Raw genomic sequence first — 20,574 nt, 5'->3', positions numbered from 1 at the left:
GCACTGCTTTTTAGGATTAGAGCTTCATAAGAGGACTTACTCTGCAAAGTTAACCTCGCTTTTATCCGATGCAAATAAAAAATATGAGGAAAAAAAATCTTACGAGATCATTTTCAACATGTTTGTACAATCTTTTGGCAATTTTGTCTCGCGAGATCTTGTGGCTCGAGATCTTGTCCCTTTCCTGTCAAATAATAATCTTTGTGTACATTAGATAGGTTTTTTATAAGTAGTGTAACTTATCATAGGCACTTTAATTTTACAGTTATTACATTTGTGCAGGATTCAGTCTACAGTGTAGGGCTGCACCATTTGAGAAAAATATCGAATTGAGATTTTCCAGACAAGCATTGTGGTTGTGTGGTTGTATTTATCTTTCAATAATGGGCTCAAAGTTCACATTTTAAACACATCCAGAAGAACTGACTTAAAGACTGACATCTGAACTGACTACTGAAACTAATCCAAGAATCACATTTCAGAACATGTTTGCACAGATCTAAATTACAGGGTTAGCACCTTTCCTGTAAGACTGGATATGTTGTTCTGTTGAAATTATGCTACTTATTAAGGCTTTTGTGATTTACTAATTGCTCATTTTTCTCATGCCTGTCTTTCTGTGCGGTGTCTGTGTAACAGGAGGGTAAGCAGGCGTCTCTGGCTGCAGACTTCTCTGTGACTCAGTTCAAACATTTGGGGCGCCTCCTAATGGTCCACGGACGCAACAGCTACAAGAGATCAGCCGCTCTCAGTCAGTTTGTGATCCACCGCAGCCTCTGCATCAGCACCATGCAGGTAACTACCACAGAAGTTTAACTATGGATAATTACAATCAAAAATCCATCATAAGCTCTTTTATCCCTCATTATATTTTTACTGCACTCACTATAAATATTTCTGGTTCTAATCTACTGTGTATTTCATCCCTTTAAAAGCCCTCTACCTGATTTTTACCATGTACAGTGGTCCCTCATTTCTCGCGGGGGTTACGTTCTAAAAATAACCCTCAATAGGCGAAATCCGCGAAGTAGTCAGATTTATTATTATATATATTTTATTTCTGTAAAACCCCTCACCACACACTTTATACACTTTTCTCAGACAGGACAGTTACAACCTTTTTTGCATCCTTCTTAATTGCTGCTGTCGTTCCTATGTTATTTTCCTCCTGTTATTTTCCTCCTTCTTTATGTAATGAACCGAAGATTAATTTATTCCATAATGGCGCCCTACAGTCCAGAAGTCCAACTTTTTGTGCGATGGTTTGCTTCCTCTGCCTTTGTCGGTGCAGAACGTTTTGTCCGGGAGAAAACTTGCAAACATACAGCACTTCGGAATCACACTGCGAGAGATGGAACATTTATGTAAATTTGACTGAACCCATTCTGTACTGTACATGAGACACAGCACGGAGGAGACTGATTGACAATATTCTACAGTCCCTTAGCCAATCAGGACACAGGGGGAGGAACACAATGTTCGTTCACATGCTAAATTGTACCAAATAAAAACTCCATGAAACAGACAGGCTGCAAAAGGTGAACTGCATTATTGTGAGGGACGACTGTATTTGATCAAAATTTGCATCGCCCCTGTACAGTTAGATTGTATAAGCAGCTTTTGAGGTAAAATATTCACACTGTGTGTGGTCTGCATCTAACTATAAACCATTTTTACCTATGACAATCAGGAAGTGTGCCTTAGCATGCTAGTTGCTGTTAGCTTTACCATGGTGGCAAAAGTTCTCACTGGTCTCTAAAAGTTGTGAAATGCACTTATGAACTCATCTTAGGATGCTCTGAATGCATAACGTAACTGAGGAATAACTTTGGATCACTGCAAACTGTTTACAAAGAACTAGCTCTGTTTTTGATGTTTTTATGGCAGTAAAAATCAGTTACACAGTCGATGCATCTATTTTTTATTTGTAATTGTAGGGTAAACTCATTGTAACTTGACTGTGACCCTGCCCACACACCATCTGTTTCTGTCATTTCAGTCTGTTGTTCTGTAGACAGACTGGTATTGTTATTGGACAGTTGAGGGGGTGATTCCCTGTTTAGTGACTCAGAAGTTTGGATTTGCTTGCTTTTCTCTCCCTCCTCCGCACTCCACATTTATTCTTTCTCTCTCTATCTTTGTCTATCTTTTACTCTCCCCTTCATCTACCCCCTTTCACCCTCTATTCCACTTTGCCATGTACCCCCTTCCTTCAATCTCTTCCCAGTCTTTCTCTCCCTCTCTCTTTCCCTTGCCTCCCTCCTCTGTGTACCTCTTTTCTCTCTGCCTCTCTCCCCCTCTCATCTCTCTCCCTCTCCAACTATCTCTCTCCTTCTTCTCCACTCACCTTTTCTATCTCCTCTCTCCTTTCCCTTCTCCTCACCCCCTGTCTTCTTCTCTTTTCTCTCCCTCTGACTTTCTCTCTCTCCCTCCCTCCTTCCCTCCCTTTCCCTCCCTCCTTCCCTCCTCTGTCTTGTTCCCATGTCCCGGTCCAAACTCGTCCTCAGGGGAAGAGGGCAGGGGAAGCCTGTGACTCACTACAACAAAACCATAACATCTCCTGTGTCTGGATCTGTGATTCTGATTTAGAAACGCAGACGCTGCTGTAGCACAATTTCAGTTTTCAGTCTATTTATCGTGAGTCGTGGAATTATTGACTAAAATTATGTGTTGTATTTTTGTGGAGTCTGGGTTTTTAGGACTATTTACTTGAAAAAGTCAGTTGTGCAAATATAGTTCTACATTTTGTCTGTTGAGTGGTTGGAAAGTCACCTTTACATTTTTGAAGGTAGGGTATGTTAGCCTGATTCATCAGCCACTTTCTCTTCCGTCTGACCTCGCAGTGTTAGAATTTGTTTGCTCGATGGTAGGCGGATACTTTTTATCATTTAACCAATCACTGCTATTTGGGAGTCAAGTATGTAATGCACCTCTAACGGGGCCGACTGGTATACTAAGCTTTTCCCAAATCCCATAATAAGAAGGGCAATAACGTCTTTCCCCTTGATGAAATTCACTAAACATTCTCTTTATTCTGGCTTTAGATCCTCAGTCTCGGGAATCATTGAGAACACTGAATATATGACTCTTCACTGATTGGCTCGTGCCCGAACTTGCACTTTTTTTTTTCCTTTTTTGCGAACCATCTAGTGTATTCTGATTCCTGACCTAGTCGCTGGAGAGAAATGAAATTGAGCCACTAGGTGGCACCAACCTGGCTAGGGGTATGTAGCTTTTGCTCTTAATGGTATAAAAAAGCAAGTACAATCACAACTGAACCTGTGTTGCCAGCGCCTTAACCTGCAGATAAGATACATCCAAGTTTGTTTTTTTTTCATTCTCAGTATATGAGCAGACCAGGCCTCATGTCAAAGCTCAGAACTTCCAGAATTGTCTCACTGAGCTGCAGTGGCTGCACTAGCACTGATTCATAACTGGCTGCTGTGCTGGAGTTTAGGTAGTGACCATTCAGATCAGTGATGGAAGTTATAGGTTCAGACCAACTGGATTTCAGCACTGAAACTGGCAACCCAAATTGGAGCTCATTCTGATTTCTGATTGGATAGTCATCTTGAGAACCAAAACAACCAAGTAATATGAACAGCCCGACCATGTCCAATGTTTTTGTAGCTAAGAATAAATCAGTATTATACTTGTTATAATTCAATAACAATAAAGCTATATCTGATTTAAACATGTTTACATCATATCTGAGGACACAGTTAGGTCATGTTTATGAAATGTTATATAAAAATTCCACATACTCGGCCTCTAAAAGGGCCTATAACCAGTTTTTGCCCATGTATTTAAAACAAATTTATGAGTCATGAAAAGCGCTTGTAAAGTCATTGTGGTGAATAATTTGGATGCTCGGAATGCATAATCTAAGTGAGGAATAACTTTGGACTACTGCTACTTCTGTTTTTCACGTTTTAAAAATCAGCCACAGGTCCTTGAAGTAAACACATTGTGACTTTTTTCCACAGACGGTGTTCTCTTCTGTGTTCTACTTCGCCTCTGTGCCGCTGTACCAGGGATTCCTGATTATCGGGTGAGGATGACTTATGAACCGAGCATGTGGCTGCGTTGGCATTTCCTCTCAGTTAAAGCCTCGCTGAAATATTAGAAAGGGGAAAATATGAACTATTAACCAGGGGCCTAATCCCATTCCCACCACAGTTAACAAAGAAATGTGTGAACTACGTAACTTTGCCCTATCCACGCATAGGCCTTTTATAATGACACATTTGTGATATAGTGCTGTTAAAATGCTGCTATTTACAATATCAGAGATTTTATGACTCTAATCCTATAACCGCAAAAGCATTGTAGAGTCAATCATTTACTTTATGAACTTATCCAAATATTAAATGTGACCTATGCAACTTTTCTCATCGAGGGTCTGCCGCCTCTGCTTTTATCCATGGAGGTTTTATTGCTTTGACTGGAGTTTTCCACAGTATGGCATTAAGTGTGTATCTTGCATTTATTCCATTGCAGTTTTTATGACTGTTTTTCTTGCTAAAAATACCTTGAAAAACACGTATTCTTCCTGTTAGTGTGATAGCTTTTCCACAGAGCTATAATAATGCGTTAGTCTAATATCACGCTTTTCCAGGTGCTCAAAGTCCCTTTACAATTTAGTACATTAATCAGACAATATACAATTGGGGGTAGGAAGATACTATTTTAGCTGCTGTCCTGGGGCAGAGTGACGAGTGAGGCTGCCAATCAACGGCATCAGCCCCTCTGACGACCACCAGCACTCACACACCACAGAAATCTGACCTATGACGCTTGTCTCTATGAAGATATGTTTAATCAGTGCCATACTGTGGAACATTAAGGGCAAAACAATAACATAACCATGGAGACAAGCAGGTGATGTACCGTCCATCAGAATAGTGACATTTAACATATATACACTGAGGACACATTTGGGTTAACTTCCATCTGGTTTTAGTTGTAGAATCTGGCAGCCTAATGTTAGGAGCTAATTCTGCTTTCTGATTGGATAAGTGACTTGACCAAAATACAAAATTTAAAAGTTGTATGGAGGATTTTTATTTTTTTTTCAAATTGTTAATGAAAGTTTAAAATACCATTACAGACATGCAGCAGCCTTGTAAATATGATGACCAAAAAATAAAAAAGAATGAAAATCTATCAACTGTGGACGTAGTGAGGCCAGATAAACATCAGCCAATAGATAACAAGCCTACCTCATTTTCTATTGGCTGTTCGGTTGTCAATCAAATTCCTTACATTTCTAGTGTAACTGACTCGCCGGCGCGCGGGGATTATGTGGTTTATGCAGTGCTTCTTAGAGGCTTTTTCAAACTGTAGCTTCCTCGCAGTTTGCACAAAGTTTGTTGCGATGGTGGACGAGAATCCACGACCAGTTTGCCGCAAAAGAAAGTCAGTTTTTTGGTTTCTGAAAGAAGAAGAGAAGGGGAAAAGGAGCAAAGCCAAACTGAGGTGATTCTTGGAGATTTCTTCCAGCGATTGCGTGAATGAAGCACACAAAGGGTCTAAAAACTGACGTGTCGGTCGCTAAATTATTTCTAGACAGGTCACTTCAACAATAATTCTGAACACGCACTGGCTGTAAACAAGCGTGATTTCTAGAGTAAGGAGGCGGGAGGAGATGTTTCTACTGAGGCAGCGGTGTAAGAGGAAGGTGGTGTCATGCATGCACAACATTTGAAAAAGGACTGTCGCTGTATTTCTTTTCCCTTAAAAAATCCTCTATACAACCTTTAAGCATAAAACGTCATTGATATGTCTTGCCTTTGTTTTTCAGGTATTCCACCATCTACACCATGTTTCCTGTGTTTTCTCTGGTTCTAGATAAAGATGTCAAGTCTGAGGTTGCCATGTTGTATCCAGAATTATACAAAGATCTCCTCAAGGTACATTTTAAGTAAACCTTAGCATGTGTTTAATTATCTTGGCAGTTGTGTAAAATGGATTAAAACATTAGACATTCAAAAACTCATTGGTTTAACTATTATTGCAAAACTCACTTCTAAAAGATGTTAATTTTCCTGTTATTATGCACCATAATGAGGACTTTTCACAGTTCAAAGGATATCATATGAATTGCTTACGGCAATGAAGCATTTTTTCCACACTGAAACTAATGGATAGGAAAAATTTTTTAAAAGTTTGAAAAAGTTTTGGAAAATATGAATAAGAAAAAACTAGTCTTGTTCATCATTAGGCACCATTTTAAGGACTTTTCAAAAGATGTACTATTTGAATTTCTATAGTAATGGTCCAAATTATTTATCACTCTGAAACCAATGGATGGCAAAATTCAAAACAGAAAGTTAGAAAGTTTTGCAATAACACGAACAAAAACAACATTTTCAAAAAGGCCCTGTAGTACCCGCCCACTTTCCTGAAAACCTTCTGAATCCACTGTTCAACATGTTTCACATTCAGCTGTATAATATAATCCAATATGTTGTGTTATGTTTTTTTTTGAAGGGCCGACCGCTGTCCTACAAGACATTCCTAATATGGGTCTTAATCAGTATTTACCAAGGTAAGTCTGAGGGGAACCCTATGATAGAACTGTGATGGAAACCTCTTTGTGTACAATTAATCTTTCTCATCCTATGCACGTTTTCTGTGGGTTATTTACGGCCGGGCCTTTAATCCACGCTCCGTTTGCCTTGAATACATCTACGGGGGAATCCTACCACACCCCGAAACCTTTTATCTATTTCTGTCCAAACATGAATGGACTTTTTAAATTGTGGATCAAATCTTACTACTCACTACTGTTTTTGCAGAGCAGGGCCTGGTCTGCACATGTGTCGGGTTTATTGACACAGCTTTCGTAAAAGGGTTTTCCTCTGCTTCTGTTGACGTGGGTGTTGTATTGTTGGAGTGATTGAAAACAGGCACATACAAGGGCTATAAGTGACTATATTTAGTCTGTAGTGGAATAAAGGAATCATGCATTTTTAAATAAGCTAAAAACATGCAGAGTCGCATAATCCCCACACTGGCACTCCTAACCAAAGTGCTGGCACCAGTGAAGGGTGATTGCGTCTCTTCTGATGCATAGCTCCAAGCCTCACTGGTTTCAAGTCAAATTTAGTGGAAGCATTTCCCTACAAGGAAAACTTAACACGCTCAAGACTGAATTCACTTATAGAGCTGTGCAAAAAAAAACAGAAGGATGGGTCAAATGCAAATAAGAAATTGTACCTGAATCTTAATTAAAGGGAAAAAAAAATCTATTCTATACGTATATCTATCTATATCTCTAATCTCTTATTCATATTTTAAGCACATCCAAGAGTTGTGGCATTTGAGAGAAGACTGAAATATGAACTGCTAAACTAATTCAAGAATCACATACATTTCTCTCCAGAAGTCACGCCTAATTCAATTGCGATGTCTCTTTCAATCCCACTATATAAATAACATTTGAATTAGGACTGGGCAGTTCATAATGGTCAATGGTCAACTTGGGTCTTTTTAAAGGAAAGGTCTGCAGCCAATCCCCTGTCAGTAAAAACGTGTGGTTTGGAGCAGAGTTCAGACTCTGACAAAAAAGACTGAAATATGAACTGACAAACTAATACAAGAATCACATTTCAGAACATGGCTTAACCGTTTTATGCAGAATAAGAGGAGATTTTGTTGTTTAAAATCTTAGACTTTGCCGTTTGCTAATTGTGTCCCTTCAAATTGCGACTTGGATTGGATCATGATTAATGTTGCAGTTGTATTATAATGTGTGTGTCTTCCTTGTGTCCTGTAGGCAGTATCCTGATGTATGGAGCGCTGGTCCTGTTTGACTCTGAGTTCGTTCACATTGTAGCGATCTCGTTCACGTCGCTCATTCTCACAGAACTCCTCATGGTGGCGCTCACCATCCAGACCTGGCACTGGCTCATGATCGTGGGGGAGCTGCTCAGTCTGGCCTGCTACATTGCATCCCTCGTGTTTCTGCATGAGTTTATAGGTGAGTCAGCACTTATGCATAAAATAAACAAAGACTAAACCAGGCCTTAACCAAGTCCTAAGCATGACTAAACCAGGACTAACGTGGACCAAAATGAATCCCCTAAGCCTGACCTCCTACACACATCTTTCATGTTCCTACATGATTGTTAGGTTAGTCAAAACACAAAAGAGATTAAACTAAGTCTAAATCAGAGCTAAAACAAAATTACTCAACGTGGCTGCCTCCTGTATGAGGTGGATCAACTCAAATGCTTGAAGCAAACTTGACAAAACTAGGTTTAAACCTGGTCTCAGCCAGACAAACAGGTCTGTACCAAGTAGTAAAAATGATAAAGATATAATGCACATTACAGGCTTGTTGAATCATCTCAGCGTGCTACACTGTAGTCATTATGTATTCACAACACACTGGGTGATGGTAAACTCCTGCTATAACCTCGCCTGGCTTGGGTAGACCGATCAAATATTATTATATAAAATATTATAATAAAAATCTTGGTGATGAATGTTTTGTTTTGAGTTTGTCCTTGGCCTTGCATGTCACTGTACCACAGTGAGGTCCCCTGTATCCCTGAGGCCTCTTGGGTACAATAATGCGACAGTAGGAAGGATAAAGGCCAGAGCGGTGACTCTCTGTCCTGGTTTGGATGTACCATCAGATTCAAGAGGAAATGCCAAGTGTCCGGTCTGCTTCCTCAAACATTTTATAGGTTTATTTGTACCAAAATCCTGGTGTTTCCTCACATTCTATGAAACAAGAACAGACAATTCTCAAATTGTTTAATGCACTGTAAAAAGTTTAAATAATTTCTTTTCAGATCAACCTGTTTGGTTGTTTTGACCAGTGTAGATTTATTGGCTAATATGATCTCACTCAATATGACTGAGTATGTATTGTGAATGACAAGATTTGTGTTAAAAAGCCATTTTCAAGTTTTTTCAAGTGAAATCACCACTTTCTAGAATGTGAAAACCATCAGGAAAGGTTATGGTTAAGGTACACTTCCAATTAAGTAGTTACCACGCTCGAATCAATTAAAAGTGTAGTTCTAAATTGTTCCTTAGATTTTGTATATTTTCAAAAGATATACTGTATGTACTTCCAAAATCCACAGTTACTGAGCATTATTTATTTATCATATCACATTCACATTTACCCAATCAGATATCAAAACCTGCACCTCATCAATATGAATTCACTTGCCCCTGTACTTTGGTCATCTGAAACCCAACAATGACATAACTACATTCAAGTAAGCCATCTTGTTGTGAGCTGAGTGTTGCCAGGTTTTGTAACTTTATTTATCTTTTTAAGACTTGTGTCACAGAAAAGCCCAGTAGTCCAGAGCCTGCCCTCCCTGTGCCTGTATCTTTAAGTTGGGCGTGGAGTGTGACTGCATGTGGTCAAGTGGAAGCCTCCCCAGCACTTTTCCCCCAGTGTTCCACCAGAATAGATTTAAGGGCATTTCTCTGACGTTTTGGGCCATTTTGAAAAAGTTGTGCGGTTCATTTTGAGTTTTGTGTTCAAGTTGTGTTCTATAAAGGGATTAGCAGGGGATTCAGTTTAGATGCTTGTAAAAGGCTGTGGGTATTCCGTACAAACAAGTTGGTGTAAACAGGAGGAAACTATGGTAAACATTATGCTATGTAAAGTCAGTGGTACAACCAGTGCATACTGATATTGTGTCGTCGGGCAAGACACTTCACCCACCTCACTGAAGTATGAATGTGGTGTGTGAATATTGGATTGATGGTGCAGAAATTGTCAGTTATTGATACTCCGCAACTGATGTCATCAACATTCCCTGGGGCTGTGATGCTAATTTAAGGCACTGCTCTGTCAGAGGCTCTATTAGATTTTAATCTGAGCTTTATTTTAACACAATCTGACCAGAAAGAACTGACTCACTGGAGCTACACATAAAATTACAGTTAGCATTACTTAAGAGTTTTAGTCACTCTCACCTTTTTGTTGAAAATCAAACACTATTTATGCTAAATTGCATTTATATATTTGGTGGTGTCACCTCGATGACCTTCTGCTGCTCAAGAGTAAATTCTGTTTCTGAGCTGCTCTAAAACTCTGAAAAATAAATTATGTTTTATATTGGTTCACTCTGCTTTTTACCACTGCACCAAAACAATGGGTCTAAGCCCCACTTAATTAACTCACAAGTTGATGTTGTAAAAGTCAAAGCCTTATTATAGTTTTTAGAGTTACAAGTGTGGGCAACAGGGTCCAAAGGTTGGACTGAATCCCACTCTGACCGCTCTGTTCTGTCCTTAGGCAAGACATGTCACCCACATTGCCTAGTATGCATGCGGCGTGAGTGTTGGTCGGAGGGATCGATAGTACTGATTGGCAGCCCCACTTCCATCAGTCTGACCCAGGGCAGCTGTGGCCACAACAGGATCTTACCCCCATTGAGTGTGGAGTTAATGAATAATCACAGTGTAGTGTAGTACTTTGAGTACAAGTTCGTATTAAATGTAACTGAATTTCTGTGAATCTCAGCTGAAGAATGAAAGACATATTTCTTCCTCTTTTGTTTCCATTGCAGACGTGTACTTCATCACCACAGTGTCGTTCTTTTGGAAGGTGACAGTGATCACTCTGGTCAGCTGTTTACCGCTCTACATCCTCAAGTATCTACGGCGACGCTTCTCCCCTCCCAGCTACTCCAAACTCACCTCATAGTACTACTACTACCACTGCTACTACTACTGCAACTATTACTGCTAATACTACTGCTATTACTACTACTACTGGTACTACTACTGCTACTACTACTGCTACTAATACTGCTACCACTACACCTCTACATCCTCAAGTATTTATTTACCACTGCTACTACTACTGGTATTACTTACTACTGGTACTACCACTGCTATTACCAATTACTACTATTACTACAACTAGTACTACTGCTACTACTACTGACCCGACCCTACACTTCTGCTACCACTACGACTGTCACTATTACTGTAACTACTGTTACTACTACTACTGTCCCTAGACCTCTACATCCTACGGTGGTGCTTCTCTCCACCCAGCTACTCCAAACTCATAGCACTTCTAATTATTCTCCTCATAGTAGTATGACTACTACTTCTACCAGTATTATTACCACAGCAACACAGAAAGATTACACTTTAAGTTCCACTTTAATTGGCCTATTAAGCATGTTATAATGATCTCCCATTAAAACATAACTAACGACTACTGCTATTACTACTACTTCTCCTCTCTGTCCTCAAGTATCACACCGATGCTTCTCCCCACCCATCTCCTCATACTACTACTACTACTACTACTACTACTACTACTTCTGGTACTGCTAAAACCACAACAACTTGACTACTACTACTACTTCTGCAACTACTGCTCTTACTACTACTGCTACTTCGACTGCAGTTCAGAAACACTACAGTACAATAACATGTCTCTGTCTGGTCCCATATTATGCAAAATCATCTTGAATTAAGCTTATCACGTAATTATGTTCTCAAAACATCACACTGTCCATACATTTCAATTATTTTCACGTATAAAACATAAAAAAGAGAGTTTAAATGCATTAAAGAAGATTTTGAAAAAGCATAATATGGGATTTTTATGTTGTCTTGGGAGCGTGCATGGACCGAAATGCCCTTTAATGTATTGGTTTGCGTGCAGTATGCTAATGAACCGGAGTGAATCCTGCAGAAACGAGGTGCAAACTGCAGAGAACAATATAAGGGAAATAAGACTCGCTTTTCTGACAGCCAATGCAGCATTAAGTTTGAAATATTTTATTAAAATGTGATGATTCTTGTTTGAAAATGATCAATAATGATGCTAACCTTTGTGAAGGATTTAAATGAAAAAAGTTTATATTAGGGGTGGGCGATATGACACTATAAACCACTTCTTATGTTTACGTTTATTCACAGTTATTGAACAACAGTGAAAATCCTTAACCCATATTTTTGACATAATCTCCACATGTCTACCTTGTGAGTGACAGGTGGAGTTGACCAATCCCAGTGAAGTATAAACTCCTACAGTAAAAAAGATTGCATTTTTACACCTTAAATGAGAGGCAAAGCGATTACATATCCAAGTATCATGATTATTAGAGATGCACCGTACTGGTATCGAATATCAGCACTCATATTGAAAAACTTCGAAAGATCTGGTAACGAAATATCGTGATATCGTATCGTCAAAGTTCTAATAATAATATCATGGACCATCACAATATATCGAAGTCTCTTTGCTTAAATTAAGAGTAACAAAAGACAGAGGGAACTACATAGACCATGATCCTTTGCTGCATTTCAGTGCAGACTACAAAAAGAAATAACAGTTAAGCACTTTTAAGTCTTAGTTCTTTGGATTAAGTCTTGTCAAGGCATTTAAGAGGAAAAAGTAGCATATTAACAGTTTTGTTAGCCTCCACAAAATATCGCAATAAATATCGTACCGTGAGATGTATATTGTGAAAATATTACGTAAATATCGTAAGAGATTTGGATATTGTTACATCCCTAATCGTGAGCCTCCCCACCATATCGTGAGCTTTTCCCACGATATCGCAATAAATATCGTACCGTGAGGTTTATACTGTGTCGTTATCGTTACTCCCCTAGTTTCAACATATTAGTTAAGCCGATATCCTGCTTTGACCTTTAATTGGATGTAATATGACTATTTACAGGGTGATTTAGGCCCTAGAACAGGGGTCTCCAACCTTTTTTCTCCAGTGAGTTGCCTTTACAACATAAAAATGACAGAGACCTACTAGTTTTAACAGTCACAAAAAACTGAGTTTAAGAGCCTTGGCAAGCTTTAGATGAGGTACAGTTAGATGCCTATAAAACATAAACCATTATCTATTTATAAATGATACATGTACAGTGGTAATCGGCATTTAATTCATTAGATTTTACTTATTCAGCACAATACGTGTAATTCAAAGATTCCTTGGCGAGCTACTTGGAAGGGGGTGGAGAGCTACCGGTCACTCCTGAAATACAGGTTGGAGACCCCTGCCCTGGAATATCTCGTAATGTTTTAAAATATTTATATATTAGGTCGATATTTGCACTTGCACTTTAAATCTTCAGCACAGGCCGACATTCAGTTTTGGCTGACACACAAAGAGTACACAGCTTTATTAATTTCACACTTAACTGCAAATTGAGAAAACTCAGCACAGCTCTCTTATAGTTTTGTGGTCATGAAAAGGCAGAGGGTGAGTTTGTAGTCAATTTAAATTGCATAAATTGGGGAAAATAATCTAAATCAGCCCTTGGTATCAAGCCAGTATAAGTAGAAGTATCAGCTTAAAAATATTTGCATATCTTATTGGCCATGGGTTGCTCTGAATTCTAGTCAGTCTACATCAGTCATAAAAAAAAAAAAAAAAAAAACATGATCGATCTCTAATTTGGAGGATAAATAACAGATGCGTAGCACAATTTGATTTCTTGTGTAATAAATTACTGTAATGTAAGGAAATAAGTGTCATTTTCTGTCCCTACTCTGGTATCGGGTAATATCGGATAGCGGCAGATACTTAAATCAAAGTATCAGTAACGGTATCATAACTGAAAAAGCTGGATCGCTGCATCCCTAATGATTATATTTGAAATTACAGTGACCTAGGTTTTAAAAAATCCTTTTCTTTTTTGTCATATCGCCCACTCTAAAGTTCAATGAAGGGAAATTACTGGAAGAAAGTGATTATTTTGAGTCATATTGCTAAAAAATCACTAGAGACTTGACTCATTCTGCTCTAAAACTGTCTCTAAATGACTAAGTTTACAGGTTTGACTATTTGCTTATGCGTCACTCCGACTACAACATGGCGGAGGCTGGTGGTACAAAGGTTTAATTTAAAATGACTCTGGCTATATCTGTGTTCTCTTGTTGCCCCGAATAGACAGTCTGTCGTATTTTTAGGATTATGTTGACCGCAAAGGAGTGCAAGTTATTTGTAACGTTGGACTCCTGGTCAGCTCTCGGTCAGTCCTCGTCCACTGGAGAATGCATTGTGTCGTCTGTGGTCAAACTCCATGAGTCACTGTAAAACGAAAGCCATAACTTAAAATATCCACAGCGACCAGTGTCCAGTCAACAGAAAGGGAAGCAAATATAGTCCAACAGTGTGGACATTGTAGCTGTTTGGGCAGGCAGTTTATAAAGTTGATCTACAAACAGTATTTTTAATCAACTTCTCAAACGATTTAAAGGTGCACTATGTAACTTTTCTGGCGCAGGGTCCACTACCTTGTCTGCATGGAGATGTTATTTCTGTGCAACAATGGATTCCTGTGAGTTTATGAATTCACTAATATCGTGAGAATTCATCTTCCTAACACAAGGTTATTGACAACGTAGTGTCTCCACTCAATTTCATTTCTCTCCAGCGACTAGGTCAGGAATCAGAATACACTAAACTGTTTGCAAGAACCCCGAAAGTTGTAGACTGCACATCGGCCAGTCAGCAAAGAGCTGAACCAACCCAAGTTGCAATAGCAGACTGCATACATCATCCTCCTTTGGACTTCCTTTGTCAAATATAAACTTTTGACAAACCTTTAAATTCGCAAGTTCATCTCGCAGAAACGACAATGATCGTTGACAGACATGTTCACTCTCTGCTTTGTTTCCTGTTGTGCTGGCAATTACTTGGACACCACTGAGTGTTCCGGCACATTACGTACATCACAACCAAATAGCAGCAATTGGTTAAATAAAAAGTACCCACACATCAAGCGAACGAATCCTAATGCTGCGAGGTCCACGAAGTGAAACCAGTTGATGAATCAGGCTATTGACAACCTGCTTCTACGGAACTGTTATCCCTCCTTAGAATGTTCCACAGTATGGCATTAAGCGTATCCATCTGCCATTCATTTAAATACATGTGTTTTTATTGACAAAAGACGTTCTAGCTGTGAACAGACTCTCTACCTGTAACTGTAACTTAGCCTGGTGGCATCAGCGGTTTGTCTTTGATATAGAACAATGTAGTGCCATACAGTAAGGTTGTCAAAAGTATCGAAAATCAGATAGTCATTTGAACAAGTATCGATACTACAAAAGTCCCATTCACAGGACAGAAATTAACCTTCCCAGAATAGCTTTAGAATGATCTAGAGCTGTATCAGAACAAGTGTAAGAGCACATAGACTAGTATACACCCGTGGACCACTGAAGGATTAGGACCACATGGGAATAGAAAAGAAAGTACCATTGTTTTTCATTATCACCATGTTATCAGAATCTGCATTGAGTATCAAGTCTATTCCAGGAGCAGAACATTCCCTAGACAAGTTAAGCAGTGCACCTTTAAGCAAAATTGGTCACCTAAATAAATGTATCCAATTTATTTAGTGAATAAGTTCTGATCTGCAAACACAAAATGGAACCATAACATCATGACCAAGATACCAACCTCTGAAATGAAAATCGCTGAACGAAGTGCCGTTCGCTCTGTTTGCAGTTCCAACGTTATTTGAGATTTGAGTTTGAGAATGCAGTGACTTTTGACTCTTGAATCATGTTTTTCAGTCCAGTGGTAATGATTCTGAATACGCTGAACCACCTCCACTTGTCTCCAACTTTGTCCATCCATTTTCATTTAAAGGAAGTTAAACAGTGAAGGAAGTACTACTGCACATGTATTTCTCTATTGTAATTATATTTTGTACTGTTTTTTTTTATTATTTACAATTGTTGAACATAATTCATCATGTTGTCCTTTCGTCATTTCTAAACCTGGTCACATTTGAGTGACTTGTGAATGTGCCATAACCTCCTCACTCCTCTTTCTCTGATTTGCACACGTTTTGTTTTGAATACTGTTTTCTGTTTTTTACTGTAACATGACTAAACCTGCTCGTTGAATTTAATTTGGGTGAGTGCAAAAGATGAATTGTTATGTTATTTATTCTAGTTTGTATTTATGGTGTGATGGTTTTGTTGCTCGCTCATGAGCAGAACAAAAGGGAAACCTGTGTCAATGTTGTGATGAATAAACCTCATGTTTTCTTTTACATTGTGTTTCTATGTTCTTTATTTAAATAGAAGTGATGTTAAAGTTGCACTACGTAACTTTACTGGTGCAGGGGCATCACCTGCTTATCTGCATGGATGGGTTATTGGTTTTCTTGGTATGTTTCACAATATGGCATTAAACATATTTATCATGGATTCAGGGCGATAGTAGCTCAGTTGGTAGAGAGTTTGTCCACTGATCAGAAGGCTGGTTGTTTGTTTGAATCCCGCTTTTGACAAAAACATCATTGGTGAAATCCACTGACCCACAAGTTGGCGGTACGATTTCAGCTTCTGCAGATGAAAGCTTAACCCACTTTGCCCATAATGTCTGCATACACTGGTGTATGAATGTGTGTGTGAATGGGTGAGTGGTTTCTTGATGTGAACAGTGTTGGGGAGTAACAGATTACATGTAATCAGAGTACAAATTATGGGTAACTGTATTCAGTTACAGTTACTGTTTCAATGAGTGGTAATTGGATTACAGTTACTTTGTTAAAATAAATGGATTACACGGTGGTATTTTCCTGTTTTCACATTTTGGGCTATTCCCAAACCAAACCAGTTCTAAACCTGGTCTAAACCAGGTCTAAACCAGGTCTAAAACCAGGTCTAAACTAGGTCTAAACCCAGACTAAAAGCAGGAATAAAACCAGGTCTAAACCAGGACTAAACCAAGACTAAAACAGGATTTAACAGGACTAAACCATGCTGCACGGACCTTGTCTCCTCTTCTATCAATAATATGTTTAATTTGGTTAAGTAAAAACTGGGCTTTTCATTTTCTTTTAGCAGACAAAACATCTCATGTGACGATATCCTCATCTTTGCTTCTCTACAGCAAATCATGTAATCCAAAGTATTCAGATTACGTTACTTACTTTGAGTAATTTAATGTATTACGTTACAAACTACATTTTGGGATATTTAATCTGTAATCTGTAAGGGAATACATTTTAAAAGTCACCTTCCCAACACTGGATGTGAAGTGCTTTGAATGCCTTGAAGGTTGAAAAATGTTGTATAAAAATGTGACTATTCATTTACTCGAGTTGTTATTGCTCAAATTCACGTAGAAAAACATATTTTTGCTACATGCATGGTTCTCTCCCCACAGATTGGACCTGTTACTTGGTCTGGTAGCGTCGACTGCTTGTTTATAAGTTGGCAGTAAGTTTAACATTTCAGGCAAAACAATACCGTAGCAGTTTATATTATTATCAGAGTTAGTGCTTTTAAAACTACATTTTAACATCGAAACTGGCAACCCAAATGAGAAATGAGGGGCTCATTCTGCTTTCTGATTGGATAATTGTCTTGAACCAAAACACCAAATTATAACATAAACATCTTGGCATCATGTCTAATGTTTTTATCATTTGGAATAAATCAGCATTAGAGTTGTTATCAGTAAAAGCCATACTTGATTTGAACTGATCTATCTCAAATCAGGGGACACAGTTAGGTCAAGTTTGTGGAATTCAAATCAAAATCTTAAATACAGTTCCTCCTTTAAGTATGCATAAGGATTTGCATACGTGCATATGGATTGTTACCAGTAGAAACAATATTTGTCAGTCTTACTTACTGTCCCTTTAATTTTGGGTAGGGTCTAAATAGGCAAACATTATAGACGTAATAGGTGCCATTTAACTATTGATTTTGTGATATTTTTATAAGAAATCTCCAAAAGGAAAATCCCCAATTGTTGAACTGATCATTTATATGAGCGGTGAAGTCCATTACGCTGCTATATTTATCCAACCACACCACAAACTACAGATTAACAACAGACATTTCACCAAAGTCATGTACTGATTCTGTGGTCTGAACATTAAAGTCATGGAAATATGAACATGACCACATCAACTTTGCTATTGTCTAAGATTCCTTTATGCACAGACGTTTGGAAACTGGCTGCAGAAGTCAATGTGTGTGAAAGATTGGTGGTTGTTGGAGGGGTCGATGGCACAGATTGACCGCCTTGCCCCGTCAGTAATGGTGTGAATGAATAATGTCACAGTGTAGTGCTTTAAGAGGCTTTGACAAGGCTATAAACTATGTTACAAAAGTAATTCATTATTATTTTTATGAAGTCATTCATGTTATAATTTGGTGTTTTGAGTCTCAAGACAAATGACCAAATCTGAAAGCAGATTGAGTCTCATTTGGGTCACCAGTTTTAAACCGATTTAAACAGAAAAAATGCCTCTCTCTGATCTGAATGGTCACAATTCTGACCAATGACCTGTCCACATACTGAGAATGAGAATTTGTTTTACTTTTGTAGACCTTTTTCACAACAGCCGAAAGCGCCCGCTGTACTTTTGCGGGATGAATGCTTTTCTACGGCGAAATATCTGTGGAAATGTCTTGTGTATTTTCCACCAGCTTCACCAAATCTGCCTCATCACCAAATCTTCAACCAACAAGATCGACAAAGGACATATTCTGTCCATGAAGAATTTATCCACAACTATCAAGGTAAGAAAGACGAAAACATAAATGTGAATAACGACAAGCATTAGTGAACTACTCCTGAGCAAAACTAACTTTATTATCATGAATAAAACAGAAGTAATAAGTAATTTGTTAATACGTAACTTGTTAACTCAGACTGATTCTAGAATTAAAATAAAAAATCGATTTCATGATGTAGATATTAAGCCAAGGTGGTGCCACCTAGTCCCTCTGCTCAATTTCATTTCTCTCCATTGACTAGGTCAGGAATCGGAATACACTAGACTCGCGGCCGGGGGCCAACTGCGGCCCGCGGAAGGATTTTTTGCGGCCCTCCACTTGATTCCAAAGAATAATGTCAGTGCGGCCCGCGGTAGATGTACGCACAATCCCACCCCCGACCGCGGGCCGCACTGACAGATGAACCTGCAATCGGTGCCCATACAGATTCACAACAGATTATTAACGCAGTTTACATCCCAAAACTCAATTTACAGCAGTTATGAAGCAACGAGTCTAAGTGGATCTGTTAATACAAGTACACGTGCACATACGGCGTCACCGAAGAACCAAACAAACCACACGTGGTGGTACGCGTGTGCGCACTTCACTTTACGCTCCCACAACCACAGCATCAGAGCGCAGAGGAGGCGCTGACGCAATTCCCCTGTTCATAAGTATGGGACCTTTATTGGAGGGGGTAATAAGAAGTCTGTTTATCTGTTCAACACTCGGTGCGTAACTTGCTGGCAACCCGATGACCAAGCTCCACCTGTGCGTCGCCGAAATCCACGCGCACTCAGCGGCAAACACAGCTGTCCCATCAATATGCAAGCACCACAAAACTGCAGTGATCTATCCCAGAGGCTTGGCGACATGTTAGCAAAAAGTACGAGGCAAAAACAAGCGTCTTCCATCCGTGTTTGACACACGAGAAGCGGATACACTCCAGTATGGTCCGCTTTCACACCGGCAAACGAACCAAAACTGGTCCGATTAACGAGCCTCTGTATCCCGGTAGAACAGTGATATCTCCAGTAACCAATACTGATGTTCCCTGTTAATACCGCGGTCGTCCTCATCTTATCACCATGAACTCATAAAACAGCAACGTAGAACTTTCTACAAACTCACCGCATCAGTTCTGAGTTCGGGTAACAGCAGAAGCCAACAGCGTTCAGGACGGCGCTGGAGTCTGGTCCTTGGTTTTCTGTCGTCCTACAAGCGTGTTGGTCAGATGGTCCGGAGGCTCTGTCCTCCATGTGCTGGTTCCAGACGGTGGCGAGCAAGACCAGTGCGCAATGACTGGGTCTGAGCGGGTACGTTCCGCCGTCTGCGCGCTGGTTCCGTGTTCCGTGCGGGAAAGTGAGAATGCGCTGTGGACTACACCTACAGGTCTGTGCTGCTCCTGTCCTCCGCGCTCAAGAACCGCGGCTGGTTCCGAAGTGGTGCAAAGCATCCGGACAGAACGTGAATCCAGTTTAGTTGGTGTCCGCATTTGGTTTCTTCCCGGGAAAGCGCTTTTCACTCCCCGCTCCACGTCATCTGAGCCCGGACAGAACCGGAGCTGCTCCTGCTGGTTCGGGACTCTGGTTTGGATCTAGTCCGACTGTATTTCTCACACTAGGCTAAAAGCAGGACATTTTTTAAAGGTGAATCAATTGAATGGGCGATTGCGTATTGCCATACAATTATTTGGTTAATTAAAGCCTAAAATAACAAATGCTGGTTCCTACATGATCACGGGGAACACCGGGACTTCTGTGCAGGTCCTGCACAGAAGTACACACCTCCATTTTTGACTCACTCTGGAGCCACACGTTCGCACGTTCTTGCTCTGATCTTTGTGTGTTACATTCTCTTTATTGGCCATTGTTGGTAAAATATTTCGAAAATGAATCGCGTCTGCGTCTGGACAACAATCTGTTACTGCGCTGGAGTCGTACAGCGCGTCATTACAGGCAGGAGACGCGTTTCTCCCATCTAGAATAGTTCGTTTGGACCTGCTGTCTATGGTTTGGACCCGGGTTCGCGTTCACACCAGAGGAACCGCACCAAAGTTGGTCATTTGGTGCGGA

At 39.6% G+C, this 20,574-nt stretch overlaps 1 protein-coding gene across 2 annotated transcripts in view; it reads left to right on the top strand.

The window, feature by feature from the left end:
- LOC110156310 (probable phospholipid-transporting ATPase IIA) overlaps positions 1 to 16,032 on the top strand; it is a 56,947-nt gene extending 40,915 nt beyond the window's left edge. Inside the window, exons 23-28 of one of the 2 annotated variants that reach the window (XM_020920508.2) lie at positions 640 to 795; positions 3,987 to 4,051; positions 5,804 to 5,912; positions 6,493 to 6,550; positions 7,781 to 7,984; positions 10,548 to 16,032. In XM_020920508.2, coding sequence (XP_020776167.2) covers positions 640 to 795; positions 3,987 to 4,051; positions 5,804 to 5,912; positions 6,493 to 6,550; positions 7,781 to 7,984; positions 10,548 to 10,684 — 729 coding nt within the window. In that variant the 3' untranslated portion in view covers positions 10,685 to 16,032. Of the gene's footprint in view, positions 1 to 639; positions 796 to 3,986; positions 4,052 to 5,803; positions 5,913 to 6,492; positions 6,555 to 7,780; positions 7,985 to 10,547 lie in introns of both variants that reach the window. The other variant, XM_055166238.1, reaches the window with a different exon arrangement.
- Positions 16,033 to 20,574: the final 4,542 nt, after the last annotated feature.

Source organism: Boleophthalmus pectinirostris, unplaced genomic scaffold (assembly GCF_026225935.1).
Source record: "Boleophthalmus pectinirostris isolate CB_2022bp ecotype Guang Dong unplaced genomic scaffold, ASM2622593v1 HiC_scaffold_8, whole genome shotgun sequence".
NCBI lineage: Eukaryota > Metazoa > Chordata > Actinopteri > Gobiiformes > Gobiidae > Boleophthalmus > Boleophthalmus pectinirostris.
This window is presented reverse-complemented; position numbering and strand designations above follow the sequence as displayed.